Source organism: Anser cygnoides, chromosome 1, assembly GCF_040182565.1.
Source record: "Anser cygnoides isolate HZ-2024a breed goose chromosome 1, Taihu_goose_T2T_genome, whole genome shotgun sequence".
Taxonomy (NCBI): Eukaryota; Metazoa; Chordata; class Aves; order Anseriformes; family Anatidae; genus Anser; species Anser cygnoides.
In genome coordinates this window covers 44,444,520-44,462,224 of record NC_089873.1, presented here as the reverse complement: position 1 = coordinate 44,462,224, position 17,705 = coordinate 44,444,520, and the positions used below count along the sequence as shown (strand labels likewise).

General features: G+C 44.4%; 2 protein-coding genes across 3 annotated transcripts in view; one reads left to right on the top strand and one right to left on the bottom strand.

Moving 5' to 3' along the window:
- Positions 1-1,478: 1,478 nt before the first annotated feature.
- Positions 1,479-17,705, bottom strand: part of LOC106046163 (heat shock 70 kDa protein 12A-like) — a 27,729-nt gene continuing 11,502 nt past the window's right edge. The window contains exons 2-5 of one of the 2 annotated variants that reach the window (XM_066990191.1): positions 6,962-7,164; positions 4,385-4,609; positions 3,873-4,044; positions 1,479-3,031 (exon numbers count right to left, since the gene is read on the bottom strand). In XM_066990191.1, coding sequence (XP_066846292.1) covers positions 1,986-3,031; positions 3,873-4,044; positions 4,385-4,609; positions 6,962-7,164 — 1,646 coding nt within the window. In that variant the 3' untranslated portion in view covers positions 1,479-1,985. Of the gene's footprint in view, positions 3,032-3,872; positions 4,045-4,384; positions 4,610-6,961; positions 7,165-16,504; positions 16,683-17,705 lie in introns of those variants that run through there. The other variant, XR_010828564.1, reaches the window with a different exon arrangement.
- Positions 7,108-17,705, top strand: part of LOC125184651 (uncharacterized) — a 12,419-nt gene continuing 1,821 nt past the window's right edge. Inside the window, exons 1-7 of the mRNA XM_048078847.2 lie at positions 7,108-7,646; positions 8,861-8,974; positions 10,891-10,965; positions 15,298-15,387; positions 15,863-16,040; positions 16,669-16,788; positions 17,211-17,291. Of these exons, the coding sequence (XP_047934804.2) occupies positions 7,591-7,646; positions 8,861-8,974; positions 10,891-10,965; positions 15,298-15,387; positions 15,863-16,040; positions 16,669-16,788; positions 17,211-17,291 (714 nt within the window). The 5' untranslated portion in view covers positions 7,108-7,590. The remainder of the gene's footprint in view (positions 7,647-8,860; positions 8,975-10,890; positions 10,966-15,297; positions 15,388-15,862; positions 16,041-16,668; positions 16,789-17,210; positions 17,292-17,705) is intronic.

Sequence of the window (17,705 nt, the reverse complement as noted above, 5' to 3'; positions counted from 1 at the left end):
CTTATAATCTCCACATTGCTTTCATTAGTATTGCAGGTGTGTCTGGCAGTTCTCCCCTACATTGAGCACTGTGGACTTGAGTGGAGCTGTGTTGTACTTTGCACTGGCGAAAGTGCAAAGTCAAAAGGGCAAGAAAAATACAGAGTGCTCTGTCTTAAATTCTCCTTTTCTCTCTCCAGTGGCACAAACAGACTTGAAACAGGTTTGGTCTGGGGACCAACCACTGCCAGACTGGGAGCAAGAGGGAAAAAAATAATGGCATGGGGAAGGTGCAAACCATGTGGACCTTAGACACCCAGAATAGCCCTTATGTATTTTACAGAAAAATATCATCTCACTCTATAGAAATCTACTCAGGTTTCTGCTGTGAGTATTTTTAATGTGCATTTAAGATTGTAAACATGAAAACACATACATTGTATTCAAAATAGTTCAGCTTTTATACAGCATGAGGCATAACATATTTACAGATCAATCCTCTGAATCCTGTTCTAATGGCTGACAAGCATTAAGTAGATGGATAGCAGTGGTTCTAACACAGTCACTGCAGCTAACATAGATTCCAATGCTGATTTTTAATTCAGTGTATCTGACTGAATATTTACACAGGGACAGTTCAGCGTTAGGCAGAGAAGCTATATCCTTAGCACATATACGATAACAGTTTTAAGGCCTGATTGGGTAGTGGTCTTGCCACTATGTAGGCAGGACTTCCTGCTCAAGGAAGTATAATCCACCCCACGACTATAGTCACTCAAGCTTTGTGACATTTGGAATGTATCGGGTATATCACATACGTTCTCGGGATGAGGATTATCGAGTGTATGTATTTCGTGTAAGGATACTAAATGTTTCATCATAGTCCAGAATTTAACATACAAACTAATTGTTAGTATAAAGCATAATGCAGTGAGTATTAACCAAACAACAACAGGGTGAAGCATCTTGTTGAAGATTCCTGTGGCAGTTGGCGACCATCCAAAGTGTCCCACCAACAGTGTTTTTCATCTTTCTTTACTCTTTCCATTACTCGATGCATTTCTTCTATATCGTGATGGACAGTAATCAGAGTCTTTCGTCCATTTTCTTGAACTTGTTTCATCAACCGCTTCAAGTCTTCATATAACAGTAATTTCTTCACCAGGGTAAGGTTCATTCCAATATGAGTAGGCAGCAGATCATGAAGTAAACTGTAAAGTTTACTTTACGTGAAGTATATTTGTAAAGTATATTTTTTGTATTCGTAAAGTATATTTTACACGAAGTAAAGTATATTTATATGAAGTAAAGTATAATTGGATGTAATAAGTTGGTAAGAGGTGACAGGGGCTGAGCAACTAAAATCACATCCTAGAATTTCGGTAAAGTTACAAACACAAACATTAGAGTCATGAAGAAAGTTAACTGCATCCCAGAGAGACCCTGCACACTTCATTATTACATCCTTTTCTTGGACATATTTGGACTCACACAGGACAGGAGGCAAAGAAATGAGCTTTTATTGAAATAGAAAACATTAAACCAAAGTCAGTGACATAGGGAATATAGACAGCTGGACAGAACGGCTCAGGCAACTGCATAAGCACTATTCATATCCATAATACTACAATCTAGCAGTAGTATCTGCCCAGTCAATGAGATAAAACCACCAAATGGTTTAATGGAAACACAACACTCATATAACTTTTGGATACTAGCTCCCAGATGTCACTGAATTACTGCTTCACATAGTACTTTTGACTGGGACAAAAGCTCCTTAATTATACGTAACATATTTCTAAGTGATGTTCTGAAGAAAACTCAAATCCATTTAAATGTCACCCCAGCAGAATTAAACCTGGACTCCAGATAAAGAGACCTGATTTCAAATTAAGAATGGCTAATAACCTTTACGGTCCATTTGCCTTTTCCATTGTAGTAGTTGGTACCTACCACTTAGGCTGTCCCTTGAATTTGTTGTCCCTGCTGCTCTAAGAACCAAGCATTTATGCAGTTAAAAAATCTATCACAACTGTCCGACTTTGTTTGGAGGTAATGTCTGTAGCTGTGGCTTTAAATTCAGTAAGCCCAAATTTAACATCCAGCCTCAGTTTGCGTTTCTTCCCCAGACTTGTGTCTGGCGTTGGTACTGTGCATGAGCCAAGCAGTTCCATCCCTTCCTCATCTACATACTGAGGACACCGCTTTTCTGTGGAGTAGAAAGCAAAGCGTACACTTGTCTGATCTGGTTCTACTGGATGGAAAATATATTCGGCAACTTCATTTATATTCACTGACTCCTCAATTCCCACCAATTTCTTGAAGATACCTTTGCAATAAACAAGCCCATCAACTTTTGAGACAAAGCGTTTACTAAAGTCGTGGATAGCAGCATCAAATCTTGTGCATACTTTTACACCATATGTCCGAGCACTGATTCTTGAGGCAATGATTTTTGGATTGACTCCAAATAAAACAGCCCCTTTTGCAACAGCAGCTTGGGCCTCCATGGGACAAAGGATATGATACTTCTTGCTAAAAGCCTGATGGATTGCATCCCTCAAGATAATGCTAGTCGAAAAACCTCCCACAAGTAAAATATACTGTACCTTGGCCATCTCAGGCTTGCCAAGGATTTCCCTCAAAGTACCAACAATATTTTTGATACTGTATTCAAAAAAGCTCTTCATTTTCTCATATGTAATCATGATCATCCCATCACACCATACAGCTCCTGTGACTTCTCTGAAGAACTGAGAGATCTCCTTCCTGCTTTCTGCCACTCTTGTCAAGTTGTAGTAGCAACGTATGTAGACTGCCTCCCTGCTGGCAGAGCATTTCTGTAGACTGAAGTTGTACATCATATGTTGTAATTCGGTAGGGTGGTCCTTTACATATTTATCCCATACACCATTGTCAAATATTTCTCTGAGGAACGCACTGAAGTTTTCATCCACTCTGTTGCCTCCCCATCCACCTCCAGACACCTTGTGTAACTCCTTCAGATAATGGTTTTCTTGGATCTCATGTACTGTGATGTCTATTGTGCCACCTATACAGACACATACACAAAGACAAATGAAGTTAGATGTTCCCTCTGAATTGCATGAGATCCTTACTTTTCACTGAATATAGTCTTACTTTCTGAACTCCTGGGTCTCAGGTGTGCTTTTCTGCTGTTTTCTTTTTCACATCTGCTCTCCTTCTCTATTGCCTGTATGCCTTTAGATTTCCTAAATTTAAGTTGACTCTTGCCTTTTGTTATACAAGCTCTGAGTTAAAATGAACAGTGGTGGTGAGACTCTGAGAAACCTGTGGTGCTCTTGATACTTTCTCAGTATTTGTTTGCAATCACCAGAGTGCTCTTGGCAGTAAATTCATGTCACTCTAAAAAACTCCCACAGAAAACAACAGAAATTACTAAGTGGCGCTCTATCAACTATTCTTAATTATTTACTCTACAGGACCTACTAGTTAATCACTTTGGCCAGTTCACTGGGCGCTGCACTTGCTCCTATAGAGGAAGCTACACAACAGTGTGTGGGTATGTATCAGAGGTCAGTGCTGGAACAGGGAGCAGGCTGATCTGGCATGATGGCAGGAACTTGTGCAGCGACTGGCTGGCCTGAAGTGCTGGAAGACATCAGACACTCATTGACTTACATTTGCCATGGATCAAGCCTTTAGAAGACCTGTCCTTTCTTCCCATTTTGCTGCCTGCCCATGGGATCTCATAAAGAGAGAAATATAAAAATACCGTGACAATCACAGTAGTGGAGTTCAAGCTCTGGGACTGCTCTGCAGTCCTTTGGGGCCCTCTGTGTTAGACATGGCAAAACAGCCACACTCCGCACCCAGCAAAGATTGTACCTGTTGAACAGGGAAAATTTTACCTCCACAGTCAACAACAATATACTGGATCCCAGGGGAGTCTTCAAACTTTTTCTTGTCACTGGCCTCTGTGATAAACCCTTGTTGTGGAAGCTGTTTGCACCAGAGTGATGCAGCCTCTGGCTCCAGGGCAATAATCAGCTTCTCAGAAATAATGTCAGAGATGAGTCCTGCCTAAAATCACAAGAGAAGTGTCAGTTCAGGAAAGGTGGCAAGATCACTGCTGCATGAACACCATCCGCTAGTGAGGCTGTTCTCACCCACACTGGAGTAATGCTTCTTGCACCACTGATCTCTGTGGGCTCATTTCTAGACAGTGGCAGGGGAAGGGGCAGAGCAGTTGTTACTTTCAGCTCAGGACATCCCCCTACACACATATCATGGGAGATTCATCTCCCTGATGGATAGAAATTAGAAACGCAGGTTGTTTAAAAAAAAGAACATTTCCTCTTCCTTGATAGGTGAAGAAATCTGAGAAGATAATTTGAGGAAGTGGGATAACCACTGCTTTTACCTCTATTGCTGCCAGCCGCATGAACTGCCTGGCAGCTGCACTCCATATGGCCGGGACAGTAATGACCCAGGTGATCTCCTGGGGGTCACAGACAGTGTGGAAAGAGGCCTCTTGGACAGTGTTCAGGGCATGTTGCTTCATGTAGCGTAGGCTTTCAGCAAAGACTATAAGGGCAGGAAGTGTCTTTCCATTGCTTGCTTCTATCTCCATGCCATAAGTGACCTTCTACAATTGAGAGAAAACAGTAAAAATGTCTCGGGGTTAAATGTGGAAGTCTCAGTAACAGTCCTGTCCTCTTTACACTGAGCACTGCGCAGAACATGCTATAGAAGAAGGTCCTGTCTCCAAATCTCAGTAAATTCCCCCAAATGGCTTCATTATGTATCTAACTGAAGTCTAATAGACACAGGTCAGCTACCAAACTGCTTACCTATTATATTTCAATAGGCAAAATACTGGTGTGGTTGATAAGTCAACTGTTTTTCATGTTCCAAATTTTATAAAGACCCTATAGATCCTCCTGAACAATAGTGGGGATAATTGTACTTTCTATGTGACATCATCTTACATTTCCCAGACATATGTACAGTGACTTCAGGTTGCTCCTATGCTCCTGTGTATGCAGTTAACAAAATATATACTGGAAAAATATACAGACAAATATCCGTCTGTTCTAATACAGTTTATCTGTAACGTGTTCTCTTGGTTTATGGGCTTATGTGTCTGCCTGGGTATATGTGAAACCTGAGGCAGATGGCTGCTCTGACATTTTTTCAATCTCTTCCAGGAGCCCCAAACTTCCTCCATCAGTTTCTGCTTCCCTGCTCTGTCTAGGAATGTGGAAATTGTTGCATGTATCCAAAGAAGTTTTGTAAGCCAGCCTTTACCACACGTTTCTCTTTGTTCTGCTTCAGCAGCCATCAAAGATGGCTCAAGCAGGCTGCCCAGGGAAGTAGTTGTGTCACCATCCCTAGAGGTCTTCGAAAAACATGTAGATGTAGAGCTTAGGGACATGGTTTAATGGTGGACTCAGCAGTGCTAGGTTAAAGGGTGGACCAGATCACACACACACAATCACAGAATTGTAGGGGTTGGAAGGGACCTCAAGAGATCATTGGGTCCAACCCCCCTGCCAAAGCAGGTTCCCTAGGGCAGGCTGCCCAGGTGGGCGTCCAGATGGGCCTTGAATATCTCCAGATGGTCTTAAAGGTCTTTTCCAACCTAAATGAGTCTATGATTCTATGAAAGATGGCCCTAAATCAGAACAATCATCAGCTGGATAATCAACTCCGTCAACTTGGGACCCTTTACAGCCAATGGAGGTAAGTAGGCAGGTCCGGGGTCTGCCCAGCTATAATAACCAGAAAAGGCGCTGTGCAGCCACTGGAAAGAAAAGCAATCTATGTTCATTTTTACTTATAAACTCATTTCCTGCCACTGTTCCTGGCTCAGTCAACAGAAGGTGACGCGTATTCTCCATGGGCACTTTCTGTGGAGATTCAGAAATAACAAGGTAGGTGTCTGGGAACTGTTGTTTCCCTCTCTTGTCTCTTTCTAATGAAATTTCCCTTAACCACTCACTCCGTGGGTGCAGAGAAATGGGCTTTAACTAAAATATCTCTCCAAACGCCCTGCCCCAAAAGTGAGTGAGAGCCTATCACTCTGTGGGTGACAATATGTCAGACCACATCGTTCACACCTTTCCTGGGGAGGGAAGTCCTTACAGCGGCCTCCCACGTCCCCCAAACCTGGATCAGCACTCATTGCTTAGCACTGGAGAATGCTAAAAAGCAGACAAGGGACTTTATCTGGGGCTGACTCTGTGCTCTGGGTTAGTAGCAAGCACACATCAAGTAGTAAGAAAGACCTTGTGCAAACACTCACGGTGGAGAAACACTAATGTTGAGGGCATACAAAGTAAAATGAAAAGCACAGAGCCAAAGTGAACTAATAAAAGTAGATGGTGACGCTTAGAAAAAGTTAATCTCAATAGGCAAAAAGCAGAAAAAGGTGGAAGACCTGTGGGAGGTCCTGTGGGACCCCAGAGCACAGACAAGGAAGCCCTGAGGTAGCATGATGTTTGGTTGAAAAAACCATACCAGAAAAAGGCATGAAGAATTCTGAACTAGCACAGAGCCTTCAGAGAAAAACGATAACTACTACTTGCTTGAAAGACAGACAGACACCCATAAAAAAGGCTTGAGCACATTCCTTTGGGGGACGGATAGACAAGCTAACCCTGGGTCAACCCATCTTGAATTACAAGAAACTTCTTTTGTTTTATGTACAAGACTGAGGTAGAAAGTTCCAGAGAGAGGTTAGTTTCTCTGCTAAGTTCTAGAGCAGGGCAGTTTTTTGTTATGAACAAGTATTTGGCTTCAATGGGGTCTGCAGTCTCGTGAAGCCCTCAGCTAATTAAGAATGTATATCATTTCTTCTGTTTATCAAAATGCCCTTTGACTTCTGTTCATTCATCTTGGCCAGCCAGATTACTCTGTCCCCTTCACCAATTCCTTTACCCCACACCCCTCAAATAAAATAACTCTGACTTGCATTAGCAGTAACCACTCTACATACCATGTTGTACAGTATCATCTTGAAGTTCTGGAAGAAGTACCACTTGTCAGCTTCACTGGAGGGCAGGCTCTTGTACTTCATCACAGCATCATAGCCAAATTTCCTGAACTCCTGCTTCTGGTCAAACAAGATGCATGTGGGTGTCTTCGGGGTCTTGAGACCATGCTCTGTTCCCCAGAACACCTGGCGGATTTGGTCTGTACCTGAAGCAAGGGAAAAACAGTACCCGCTGTAGGACGTGCCAAAATCTATAGCAACGACAAAGACTGAATCACTGGCCATGTCTGACAGCAGCACAAACGAGCACAGCTCTGGGGTTACACAGGAATAAATATACCAGATTGGGATGAAATTCAACCTGCTCTGGCTGCTATTGCAGCATGAAGCCACCCCCACCCTGTCTTTATTGGCTGGAGGGAAATAGATTCTGATATCAACGAAAGGAAAGAGCACCCTTTCTTGTAAAAGGAAGGGCTGAAACTCACAGTATGTAAGCAAGAAAGTCCTTGGCACTTGCATTTGCTCTCTGCTCTCCTAGGGGCACAGTGCTGCCATTCATCTGGGCAAACATTTTCTCCTCCTGTAACCTCAAGGATCGACCTGGCTTTTTTTCCAACAGCCAAATCAGGATGCACGGAGAATGTACGGATACTTATCCTATAGAGGGGACTTCAGAAGTTGACAGGTACGTTGCACAGGGGTTGTCTCTGGCTGAACTTACACTTTAGACTTATAGTTTAAACTTATACCTGGTAGGTCTGGGGGCTTGCAGGAAGGGAACTTCAAACATTTCCTGACTGAATTATTTCAAACAGTTCTGTTTCCTACCTCCTGTCCTGTGGAGCTTCCCTGTGGAGTCACAGGGTCAGTCAATCCCCTGTGATCAAATTCAGCTCTGAAGTATAAGGCACACCTTAAATGCATGTGAAAGGAAAAGAAATTGGAAAGAACAGTATAAACAGTGTAATAGATCCTAGACTTCAGGGGCTCCCTCTCCGTGCTCCTTTGTTTTGAGGAGAAAGGCTGACTTAAATGCAGATTTTATACTGAAATGTTGAGCTCAAATTAAAAAAAAAAAAAAAAAAAAAGGTATCCTCAGTTAAAGGCTGTAAATCAAGTGATTTAGCTGAAAACCAAGCCATTCAAGTAAACAAATCCAAAATCCATTTCAGCAGGAGAGAAATGGGGAAGTCCTGGGAGAGAGGTGCAGGACAGCCCCTTGCAGAGATCACGTAGATGTGGATCAGCATAAAGTGATGCATAGGCTTCCCCTGATGCTGCCTTGCTGTGGGAAGGAGCTTGCTGTCTGCTCTACTTGTATCTGAGCTGCAGAAGCACCTGAACCTGGGATTGCCTTTGCGATAGTAGTTGATGTTTGGGGTTCTCATCGGGAAACGGGGCCCAGAGCGGGTTAGAAATGAAAATCACCTTGAGAACATATTGCTTTGTTCTTCTCTATTAAAAACAAAAACAACACATACCGTACGAAGTTGATTTCAGCACACCAGCCACCTGCATTTGTTGTTCCCCACACTATAGTTCTGGGTTTTGTTTCTTTTCTGGGAGGTCTCCCTTTATCCTGCCCACTTCATCCAGCCCTAACGATTGCTCAAATCCTCCATCTATTTTTAGGAAACCCTGGCCTGTACAGTCCCCTGAACTGTGCTAGGCACCATGTGGGAGAGGGCTAGCTCATTTCTGCCAAAACTGCATCCAGGAATGTGCTGTGCCATCATGTGCCCTGGAGCCTGTACCCTGGCTCTGATCTATTCACTAGCATGGATGTAGCCGTGGAGTATCTGCTCATGAGGCTGGCTGTCTTTTATAAGGTACCTCTTTAGAGTATGTGATCTTTTTTTCCCCTTCATTTTAAGAATTTCCTTTCCTTTTTTTCCACAGAGAAATATTAAATGGCTCACGGCAAAAATCAGCCTGTGGAAACATGACTTCAGGGACAGAGGCCTTACATCTCAATATGACAGAAAGGCTGGAGAAGGTGGAAAAAGACCTTAGGTGAGTCTGGCAAGCAGAAAATATCTTCTATATCCTCATTCTGGTGGTCCAGAGTTATGGACCCCTGCAGTTCCACCATTGTCCTTCATGTCCCCAGCTTCTATGGCAAGGGGTGTTAGGACAATAATCACCTCTTTGGCTGGAAGGGAAACTTGAGGACTTTTTACAGAGATAAAAGCAGATCCACGTGGACTGTTACCTACCCTAAGACCATAGTCCAGCTTGTTGAGGCTGGCAGTGCCACCAAGAAAAATACAACACAGCTAGTTCCTGGCCTAGTGCCATCCCCTGCACAGCCCAGCTGTGGCACGCATGGGCTGGGACACAGACATTAACCCTAAAATGTTAATGTCTGTGTCCTAAAAGTAACCACAGATTAACCATAAAAGGAAGGAAAGCAAACAAGCAAGCAAGAAAAGGTTTCTTTTGACAGTACAGTTTTGGGCACAAGTTTTCATGGTGCCCATATGTGTCCTGGGTTTCTTCTTTCAAAAGAGTGTTCGATTCCCTCAACTACCCACCGTACCTTCAGTAGCAGAAGCAAAGGACCCGCAGGCCAAGGCAGACTCTAGCATTGCTGACAGCTACTTGGGAATATTACTGTACAGGTTTGTGCAGGGGTGTCTGGGAACCATGTACTTGGTGTTTACATAGCAATGCTCACACAGGAAGAAGCCCACTTCCTCCACAGCCTTTGGTGCTGGAGCCAGGGAAGGCATAGCCCTTCCTCATACCTCTGAGGGAGCTCTCTGTGGGACAGAAACCCAGCGGAGGATTTGACCACATTCCTCTTTTGGCAACAAAAGGCCTGGGTATGGCCCGGCAGACCAGGCCTCCTTCTTGACAGAGACCTGCAAGCAAGTCCTTTGAGCATGCCTCAACAAGAATAACTGTGCTAAGCCTGAAAAATGTCATGCAAGAGGCCACCTGTAGCTGCGGGTTGGAGAGCTGGTGGATACTGTTGGGACCCTGTTCCCTCTTCCTCCTACCACAACTGCCTGGTGTGCTTGCTCTCCCTAGCTCCCTCACCTTTCCAGCCTTCTCACTTTATTTCTCTATCAGTTCTGCAAAATCTGTTCCTCCCTAACCTGCAGATGTCTTTTGTCACACCTTTTCCTTCTGTACTCAGTCTGGCAGGAGTGTGCCATGTGAGAAAGCACAGGGCTAACACTGGGATCTGACAAGGAGTGGTGAGAGTTCCCGGAGAAGAAACATAAATGTCCTGTCTGCAACCTTCTGAAATTTCACCTGTTTTAGGGATACTGTCTCTGGATGATTTCCCTAAACTTGAGACACGCTGAAAATGTTGAGCTAATAGTGCTTTCCCCGGGACTGGTATGGGCTCTCCATGCTTCCAAGTCCTTGCCGAGCCCTGCTTACAAAGGAAGTAGGATCACTGCAGTCATTTTGCGGGTTCTTTACCCGCTGGTGACTGGCACTAATGCCCTACGGAGAGCAGTCACTTCTCTGCCCTAAAAAGCAATGAGGGCCCTGATGATCAACTGCATCTGGTGTATGCTAGTACAGGTTGGACAGGAGATTACGAACAAGCCAAACACAAGGGTGACTCTGACTTGGCACCAACATTTGTGGGGACTATATTGTGAAGCCAAAGCCAGCTTACGGACGCTGTTTAATCTGCATCATATAGCACGCAGCTTTTACACTTTGAGTGTATTTTATTTGTGGTGTTAGCTCTGCCCTGTCCTTATGCTCAGAAAATCACAAACCACCTACCTGGCAAAGCACGGTCTTCAGAAGATTTTGTCCATAGTGTTTTTTTTATTATTATTTTTTAACCTAAAAGCTGACCAGGAACTGGAGGGAGGAAGTTTAGCTTATGCATTTCATAGGTCTTTAATGGACATTTTATTACTGACTGTAATGTGTCTTGTCATTTCTTTCCTCCCCAATAGACTAATGGAGAGAAAGTGTACAGCTTGGTGTGACGATTTTGAGTCTCGACTACGACTTCTGGAGAACTGCAACAGGTACCATGATTCTTTATTTTAAGAATATATACGAGGGTAAAATCATATGTGTTTCTGCGACTGTCACTAAAACATACTCAAACCTTGGTTATCAGAACTGTTCTGCAGGGCGGACCAAACTTTCGTTCTCCTATTTGGTTCCATTTTCATGGATAGGCATGAGATCCCAGACAGGTTTGTCTTGGAGTGCAGCTCAGGGTACAGGGTACATTACAGGAAATCAAGTCAGAGAGGGAAATTCAGGGAGTCAGAGAGGGAAGTTGACTGGTGGAAGCATATTCTACCCACCCTGAGACAGACTCACAAGCCGGCCGCCACACAAGAAACAAAGGCTCCCCTATCCCACCAGGCAGCCACTACACAACAGACAAAGTTTCCCCCATTCCACCAGGCAGTAGGAGGGGACCTCGGTCAAGGGGGGCAATGGAAGCAGGTTTCTGCTCGGGGTGGTAGGAGAGCCCTCTCCCTGCCCACCTCACCTTCCTGACTAGCCTTACGTAACAGGTATGAGGCTCTAGAACTTGACAGTCAAAACAGCGATGTAGACGAAAGCCCATCCCAGTTGGAAGGGGTGCCTAAGGCAAGGCAATGTACACCCTGCATCACTACATCTTCTATCAAGAAAGAAAGAAGGGTTATTGTCATGGGGGACTCCCTTCTGAAAGGGACAGAGGGCCCAATTTGCCAGCCAGGATGACGACACCTTTGAATTATTCTTTGAGGAACTAAGAAATACCTCAAGATCAACTGCCCATGTCCTTATGGGTGAATTGAACTTGCCAAATGTCAACTGGGATTACCACACGTTCGACACGAGCAGGTCCAGAACGTTCCTAAAGCACCTCAATGTTAACTTCTTGGTGCAGGTGCTAAGGGAGCCAACTAGGAATAGTGCCCTCCTAGATCTGTTGTGGGAGAACAGAGAGGGTCTGGTGGGGGACTTGGCAATTGGTGGCTGTCTTGGTCATAGTGACCACGAAGCTATTGAGTTTAAAATTTTTGGTGACGGGAGGAAAACTGCCACCAAAACTTCAGCCCTGGATATGGGGAGAGCAGAATTCAGGCTGCTCGGGAAAGTAGTTAGCAAGGTCTCCTGAGAAACTGCTTTTGAAGGCATTGGCGTCCATCAGTGCTAGTCAGTCTTTAAGCACTGGCTCCTAAAAGCACAGGATGAGGCAATTCCAAAATATCGGAAGTAAAGCAGGCAGGGCAGAAGGCCAGCTTGGCTGACCAGGGATCTTCTTCTGGAGCTTAGGCATAAAAAGAAAGTGTATGGCTGCTGGAAGCAGGGTCAGGCTACATGGAAGGACTCCAGGGATGCTGTTCGTGTTTGTAGGGAGAAAATTTGTGTGGCCAAAGCCCAATTAGAGTTGAAGCTGGCCAGGTCTGTGGGAGAGAATAAAAAGGGCTTTTTTAAATAAGTGAATAGAAAAAGGAGGACCAGAGAAAACACAGGTCCGCTACTTGATGGGGATGGTCACCTCACAGACAAGGACATAGGCAAAGCAGAGACGTTTAATGTTTTCTTTGTCTTCAATGTCGATGATGGGCTTTGGGACCCCGGGTGCCCTGAGCTGGAGGACCGTGACGGTGGGAATTATAAACTCCCAACTGACCCTGAATGTGTGCAGAATTTTCTGCTCCACCTGGATCCATACAAGTCCGTGGGTCCGGATGGGATTCATCCCAAGGTGCTTAGAGAGCTGGCTGACATCATCACGGCACCTCTCTCAATTATTTTTCAATGGTCTTGGGAATTTGGAGAGGTCCCAGTTGACTGGAAGCTGGCAAATGTTGTGCCAATTTTCAAGAAGGACAAGAAAGAGGACCCTGGCAACTATAGGCCTGTCAGTCTCACGTCAGTGCCTGGTAAAATTATGGAGAAGATTATCCTTGAAGCTATTGAAGTACACCTGGGGGACAATGCAGTTCACAAGGGGTAGGTCCTGTTTGACAAATTTAATTTCCTTTTATGATAAGATCACCCATCTAGTCGATCAAGGGAAACCAGCTGATGTGATCATTTTGAATTTCAGTAAAGCTTTTGACACAGTTTCCCATAGGATCCCACTGGACAAATTGTCCAGCATACAGCTAGACAAAAACATCACATGACGGGTGAGCAATTGGCTGACGGGCAGGGCTCAAAGGGTTGTAAATGGGGCCGCATCAGGCTGGTGGACAGTCACTAGTGGGGTCCCCCAAGGCTCCATTTCAGGGCCAGTCCTCTTCAATGTTTTTATGAACGATTTGGATGTAGGACTAGAAGGTGTTTTGAGCAAATTTGCCAATAACACTAAACTTGGAGGAGGAGCTGACTCTGTTGAGGGTTGAAAGGCCTTGCAGAAAGATCTGGACAGATTGGAGAGCTGGGCAATCACCAACCGCATGAAGTTTAACAAGAGCAAGTGCCAGGTCCTGCACCTGAGACGGGGCAACCCTGGCTATACGTACAGACTGGGTGACGAGACACTGGAGAGCAGCCCTGCAGAGAGGGATCTGGGGGTTGTGATTGATAGCAAGCTGAATATGAGCCAGCAGTGTGCCCTGGCAGCGAGGAGGGCCAACCGTACCCTGGGATGCATCAAGCACGGCATTGCTAGTCGGTCGAGGGAAGGGATTGTCCAGCTCTACTCTGCGCCTCTGTGCAGCCTCACCTTGAGTACTGTGTGCAGTTCTGAGCACCACAGTACAAAAAGGACATGAAACTGTTGGAGAGCGTCCAGAGGAGGGCTACTAGGATGGTGAAGGGCCTAGAGGGGAAAATGTATGAGGAGCGGCTGACGTCATTTGGCCTGTTCAGCCTGGAAAAGAGGAGGCCGAGGGGAGACCTCATCACGGTCTACTGCTTCCTGACAAGGGGTACTGGACGGGCAGGCACCGATCTATTCTCTTTAGTGACCAGCTATAGGACCCGTGGGAATGGTGTCAAGCTGCGACAGGGGAGGTTCAGGCTGGATATCAGGAAGAGGTTCTTCACTGAGAGGGTGGTCGCACACTGGAACAGGCTGCCACTGAATGTAGTCACAGCACCGAGCCTGTTAGAATTTAAGAAGCATTTGGACTGTGCACTTAGTCATATGGTCTGAATTTTTGGATAGACCTGTGTGGTGCCAGGAGTTGGACTCAATGACCCTTATGGGTCCCTTCCAGCTTGGGATATTCTATGATTCTGTCATCTTGTAACATAAACTTTCATTTCTATGCAAATACTTTTATGAATAGGTAATGGCTCCTTTAAATGGCTCCTTTAAATGGCTCCTTGGGCATTGCCCAAGACAAGGGCATCCAGCCCAACAAAGAAAGGAGAGGTGGTAAAAGCAGCTCTGAAGACATTTGGAGTAGATGTGCAGTCAGTCATGTTTTTTGTTTGTTTGTTTGTTTGTTTGTGAAAACTGCCCTTGTGAGCTAGACTCAAATAATGACCAAGCTGAGTCACTTGTGTGTGAGTCTAGGTCCAGGGTCTGGGAATTGTTGCCTTACATCATCAACCCAAATCTCAAACTTGAGTCACTCCTGAAGAAAGCTCTATGGTTTCAGAAAGTCTGACTGTTTCTCCTGCTTGCCTGTCCTCATTATCAGGCTATCCATAACTGATCATATGCAAATCCTTAATGACTCTACTGATACTCCAAACAAGATCAGAAACTTTAAAATACTACAACTTGTCTTCACTGAAATCCCAACAGGAAAGCCTCTTCTCCACAAAGCTGTGTATAGTTTAGGAAGGGTTTGGAAAAAACAAAACGAAACAAAACACTTCTATGGTGTGAGTATGCAATAGACCAAATATCTAGGTCATCATGTAGAAAGGGCTTTTTTAAGCTCTAGCAGTATCACCTAAAGAATAGGCATTGGAGATAGGGGAATTTCACCCACTGGAGAGAGACCGCAATTACCCAGATATCTGTGGAGAAAGGAATCCAGGAGGACAGAAACTCTCTGAAGAGTTTGGGATGTTTGGTGGTAATATTTTGATGTTAAAAATAAAGAAAGCTAGAGAAAAGATGAGTGTAGATACTAACCAGCGGAGAATACTTTTGTTTTTTTTTCAAGTCCGTTGTCTTTCTCTTGTCTCACCTCTGATCCCCACGACCCCACCTCTCTTTCTTCTGCTGTAGATAGCTCTGCCCTTGCGTTGAGTATAAATCCTAGGTGGGGGCTTCTAGGTGAGGTTGTTAAGCTGGTTATGTGAAATCCTTCCTCAGTGCTCTATGCCCTCCCACCTCACAGCATTTTTGCTGAAATTTTGGTAATTCCACAGGGGCAAGTCCGCTGTTATCCAATATCCAAATACAAATGAAGAGATCTCATGAAATAAATCTGTTTCAGAGCATTTCCTGGAAGGGTCACCCAAAAAGAGCCTGAGGACAAAGAAGAAAATCGGAAGATGAAAGAGAAGATCAAACAACTAAAGGCACGGTAACGTATATATTCAGATTTCTGATGCAGTGTGTGTTTTTACACTGAAAAGCCACACACTTCTTGCTTTCTCCAGTCCTTAGAGACTCTTTTTTTCTGAGCAGGCAGCCTAGGCACCTTCTCCCCAGACCTTTGGCCTGTCAGCATCTCTTTATAACTGATTCCTGGAAGATGGATTGGGTTGTTCTAGAAAGGGAAGGAGACGTTCCCAGGGTGAACGTGTCAATAAAAAGAATCAGCCTACAAAGACATAGTCCAAATACTGCTCTTTGATCACATTCCACTGTGACCATGCAAAATTGAGACATGAAAGTACTATTTCCCACACAAAAGCTGCTTACCAGCTAGTATGGTATAGCTGGGAATTGCATTGTAGAAAATATGATATTCCTGAAATAGATTAATAAAAATAGTTATGCTTATTCATTTTTTCATCTTGTCTTAGCTAACTTTTTGAATATCCTTCTTGCTCTAGAAACCATGAGCTCTTGTCTAAATTGATGAGCATGCACAAGCAATCAGAGAACATGAATGACCCTTCACGCTTGTCTGCTGTGCTGCATTTGTATGAGATGGTTAGGCTACATGACTGGGAAAAATGCAGGAAATCCTCAACGAATATGACATATACAAATGGCAGAAGCATAATTAAGGTTTGTTCATGTCCGTTTTATCAATCTGAATCTTATCAAATTGATGTGCTATAGCCAGTACAGGAGGCTTTGAGTATTTAGTACTTCTATATCAGACAGGATTGGGTACTATGTTACTGTCTGTTATTTTCCAGTCCAGCAGGGCCCGTATAATGATGTAGAGAGCAAACTGACAGAGACTTGCTTCCTCCTGCCTTTCAAAAGGGCACGTTCAAACCCCAGTCCCATTTCTCACCTGTATTAAGCACAAGTGGGAAATCAGTCTATTTTTCTTATGGTTAATGCTTTAACTACTAGATAGGACATCCCATTCTGATGTCTGACTCTTTGTTCTGATTCTGAGATGATCTAAAAGAAAATGGTAAACCTTAAACGGACAAAACTGAGATGAAACCATTATTACCATTGATTGCAATGGCAGGGCCCTACAGATGCTGAAGAATGGGCTTCAATATGCAGACAGCTCATTGAAACAGTTTATTTCCCAAGTATTAAAGACATATTTCAGTCAGTTAGGGACCCTGCAATTTATTCTAATGCTGATGTGTTTTCAGCCCATGCTTCTCACACCATGCTTTCTGTTTCGCTGTGATTCCTGCTCTGATCAGCTGTTGTCTTTCTATTGTAGAAGCTGTTTGATGCCTGTGAGGAATATATAGAGAAGAGAAAAAATGACATATTTAACGTCCTTGACATTTCATCTTTGAATTACGCTTACGAATCTCAGGAATTTGCCAACTGCAAACAAGTACTTATTGTCTCTGTATAACTGGGACCAGGCGGTGGAATAACGGGGCTATCTGTGCCTGCCATTCATTTAGAGCTTAGTTTCTGCTAGGGACACTGTTAAAGTATTCCGGTGATGACAGTGGGGATAAGTCATGAGCTGAGAGGGATGGGGGAGTGGAAAGTCGAGCTTCAGCAACCCTTCTGTGTCCCACAGACATATGCTGCATGTCTGAATTGTGTGGCTGGCTGAGGCACATAAGCAAGTGCAGAAGACATTTCCCAGATGCATATTGCTTTTATAGGACCTTCCTCCAAAGCTTGAAACTGGAAGTTTCTCCATTGCTGATTGACATGATCTGAGAAACACAATTTTCTAGCACTCAGGGGCTGCACTGCTGGCATCACATGCTAAGTCCGCTTTGTGCTGTCTTTGGTTTGTAGGAGCTGATGCCAATTGTAACGGAACTCTTACGAAATGCCTATTGCCAACGTTACTCAGACTTTAACAAAATCATTACTGAGGTAAGTAAAGACACAGCCCAGAAACAGGGGCAAAGATTCAGTTTTCTGGTTATGTCTGCGCAGTTTGGTACAAAACAGGACAGGTCTTTCTTCTGCTTGGAGTTATTTTCCACTTGTAGAGAGGGTCTTCTAGCCCATATACTCCCATATATTCCCCCAGGCATGCACAGAGATACATGTAACCTCCCCAAAACTGCATCAGGAGCAGTGAGGAATGGCAGGAGAGGCAGGGCGGTGCCCTCCCTAACAAGGGTGCAGTCCTACCAGGTGAGCAGAGCAGGGCTGGTGATGGTGATCAGGGTCAGTCACAGAGTAGCGATCACCAGGCAAGCCCACAGTGATGGGGCAAGATGAGCTGAGAATTCAGTCCGTGGGTCAGAAGAAACGGTACAAGGCTGGACACAGGCATCCCAA